At 19.2% G+C, this 2,500-nt stretch overlaps 1 protein-coding gene across 1 annotated transcript in view; it reads right to left on the reverse strand.

Moving 5' to 3' along the window:
• Nucleotides 1-1,970, reverse strand: part of PRSY57_1249100 (hypothetical protein) — a gene marked incomplete at both ends in the record, with an annotated part of 2,733 nt that extends 763 nt beyond the window's left edge. Inside the window, one exon of the mRNA XM_012908902.2 lies at nt 1-1,970. This exon is cut by the window's left edge and continues 763 nt beyond it. Coding sequence (XP_012764356.2) covers nt 1-1,970 — 1,970 coding nt within the window.
• Nucleotides 1,971-2,500: the final 530 nt, after the last annotated feature.

A 2,500-nucleotide genomic window follows, 5' to 3' on the forward strand; every position in this document is an offset into this window, starting at 1 on the left:
ATATTATTTATATTTTTTATATTATTTATATTATTTATATTTTTTATATTATTTATATTATTTATATTGTTTATATTATTCATTATGCTCATATTGTTTATATTATTAATAATATTATTATCATTGCTTTTATTATTTATATATATATTGCTATCGGTATCATTATTCATATTATTATTTTTATTTTGTTCATTTCTATTAATATAAGAAAGGTTAGTCATGTGAGTATTTGTAGTTCTCATATCATTTTGATTGTTCATATTATAAAACATATCCGTATTATTATTATTATTATTACTATTATTTAAATTCAAATTGCTTGTCCTGGTTATGTGATTGACTTTAGCTTGATACATTTTTGTGTACTTGATTTTTAGTTGATTATTACTAAAGTTATTATAATTAACATTATTATTATTATAATTAATATTATTGTTATTATTATAATTAATATTATTATTATTATTATTATTATTATTATTACTTATATTATTTATATTGACATCACTTTTTATTGTATTTCCCTTCTCATTATTGTGAAGAAGCAACGAAGTAGGTGCACACAAATGATTATTCCCATATTCTCCTTCTATATTATTTTGGTTAAGTAATTTGTTACATAATTGTTGAGCTGAATAAACTAATTTCGATACATTTTCTACATTGATGTCTGGATTTTCAATCAAGAAATTTCCTTCAGATGCTTTTATTAATGCCTTTTGCATGTATGAGATATATTTTATAAGTTCAATTATCATGCAAATTATTTCATCCCTCTTATTGGGTTCATTCTCTAGATAATGAGTTCTATTTTCTTCCTCTGGGAAAAAAAAAAATTGATTTTGGCTAGCTGAGTAATTATTATTACTATTATTATATTTAAGGACTGAGTTAGAATTTGCATGTTTGTAATTATGAGATTGTATTTTATCCCTATTGTCAAGAGGATGGTTGTTAAGTTGATTATTATTAACAAAATTGTTGTTAGGATGATTATTATTAAGATTATTATTATTATTAACAAAATTGTTGTTAGGATGATTATTATTAAGATTATTATTATTATTAACAAAATTGTTGTTAAGATGATTATTATTCATATCATTTTGTATATTATTATCAGTTTTTTTTGCCTTTCTATTTGTGATATTACAATTTTTTGTATTAACTTTTTTGATATTCATATTTTTAAAATTTTCATTTTTTATATTTTCGTCATCTATATTTTCATATTTAATAATTTTATTTTTTGTAAGATGTTTATTTTGATTACTCTGTATATTACTTTCATCTGGTTTTAACGAATCATTTTTATTATTACTATTATTACTATTACTATTATTATTATTATTATTATTATTATTATTATTATTATTATTATTATTTATATTATTATTATTATTTATATTATTATTTATATTATTATTATTATTATTACTATTTGTGTTATTTTTTGAATTGTTTATTTTTTTATTGTTATTTATATTTTTACAAATTACACTTCGTGGTTTAACTCTACAGGTGTCACATCTAACTTTTCTTAGAAATCCTTCTATAGAAAATTTAGTTGCTTTTCTTTTCTTATGACATATTTTACATGTCATATTAATTTCATCAGCCAAACGCAAAGCTTCTCCTTTAGATGTAGTAACAGCAACTATTGTTGTTTTTAACATTATTAATGTGTCCGATAAATTATTTTCATCTCCTGGAAAAAATGCATGTATTTTTTTTATCTCTCCTTTTAAATTATATATTTTAAAGACATCACCAAAAAGCATATAAGAGTTTTGAGTAACATAATAATGTTTTGTTTTTACTACAACAGCTCTATAATTAACAAAATAAACAGATTCTACTGTGTTACCTATATTAGATCCGGTATATGGAGTAGCACATATTTTTTGTATATTCTCTTTTGAATATTTTGAATACTTATCTTCTTTATATGTAGAATCTTCATTTTTCATCTTTTTCATCTTTCAACAAAAAATAAAATATGTGTAAAAATATATTATTATTATTATATTTAGATATATATGGGTAGGTGTATATATGTATGTGTAAAGATAAGAACAACAAATATATATATATATATATATATATATATGTATAATGATATCAACAAGAATATTTTTATAAGGGTACTTATATAAAGGTTGTATAATAATCCATAAACTAATTAAAATTATTAGAATCGAACAATTATAATTTCTTTTTATTTTATAATATTTATATTATATTATTTTTTCCTTTTTTTGTACTTTTCTTACTTGATCATTTATAAATACATGAATAATAATAGGGAATAAAATGGTAAACACTCACATATATATATATATATATATATATATATATATATATTTAAAGAAAAAGCATTTCTGCCGTATTAAATATAGAACTCGTATTTTATTGCGTTTATATTTTTAGGTATTCTATATATATGTGTGAGTACGGTAAAGATCAATTACACAAATATATTATTCAATATTTAAAAATA

Source organism: Plasmodium reichenowi, chromosome 12 (genome assembly GCF_001601855.1).
Source record: "Plasmodium reichenowi strain SY57 chromosome 12, whole genome shotgun sequence".
Taxonomy (NCBI): Eukaryota; Apicomplexa; class Aconoidasida; order Haemosporida; family Plasmodiidae; genus Plasmodium; species Plasmodium reichenowi.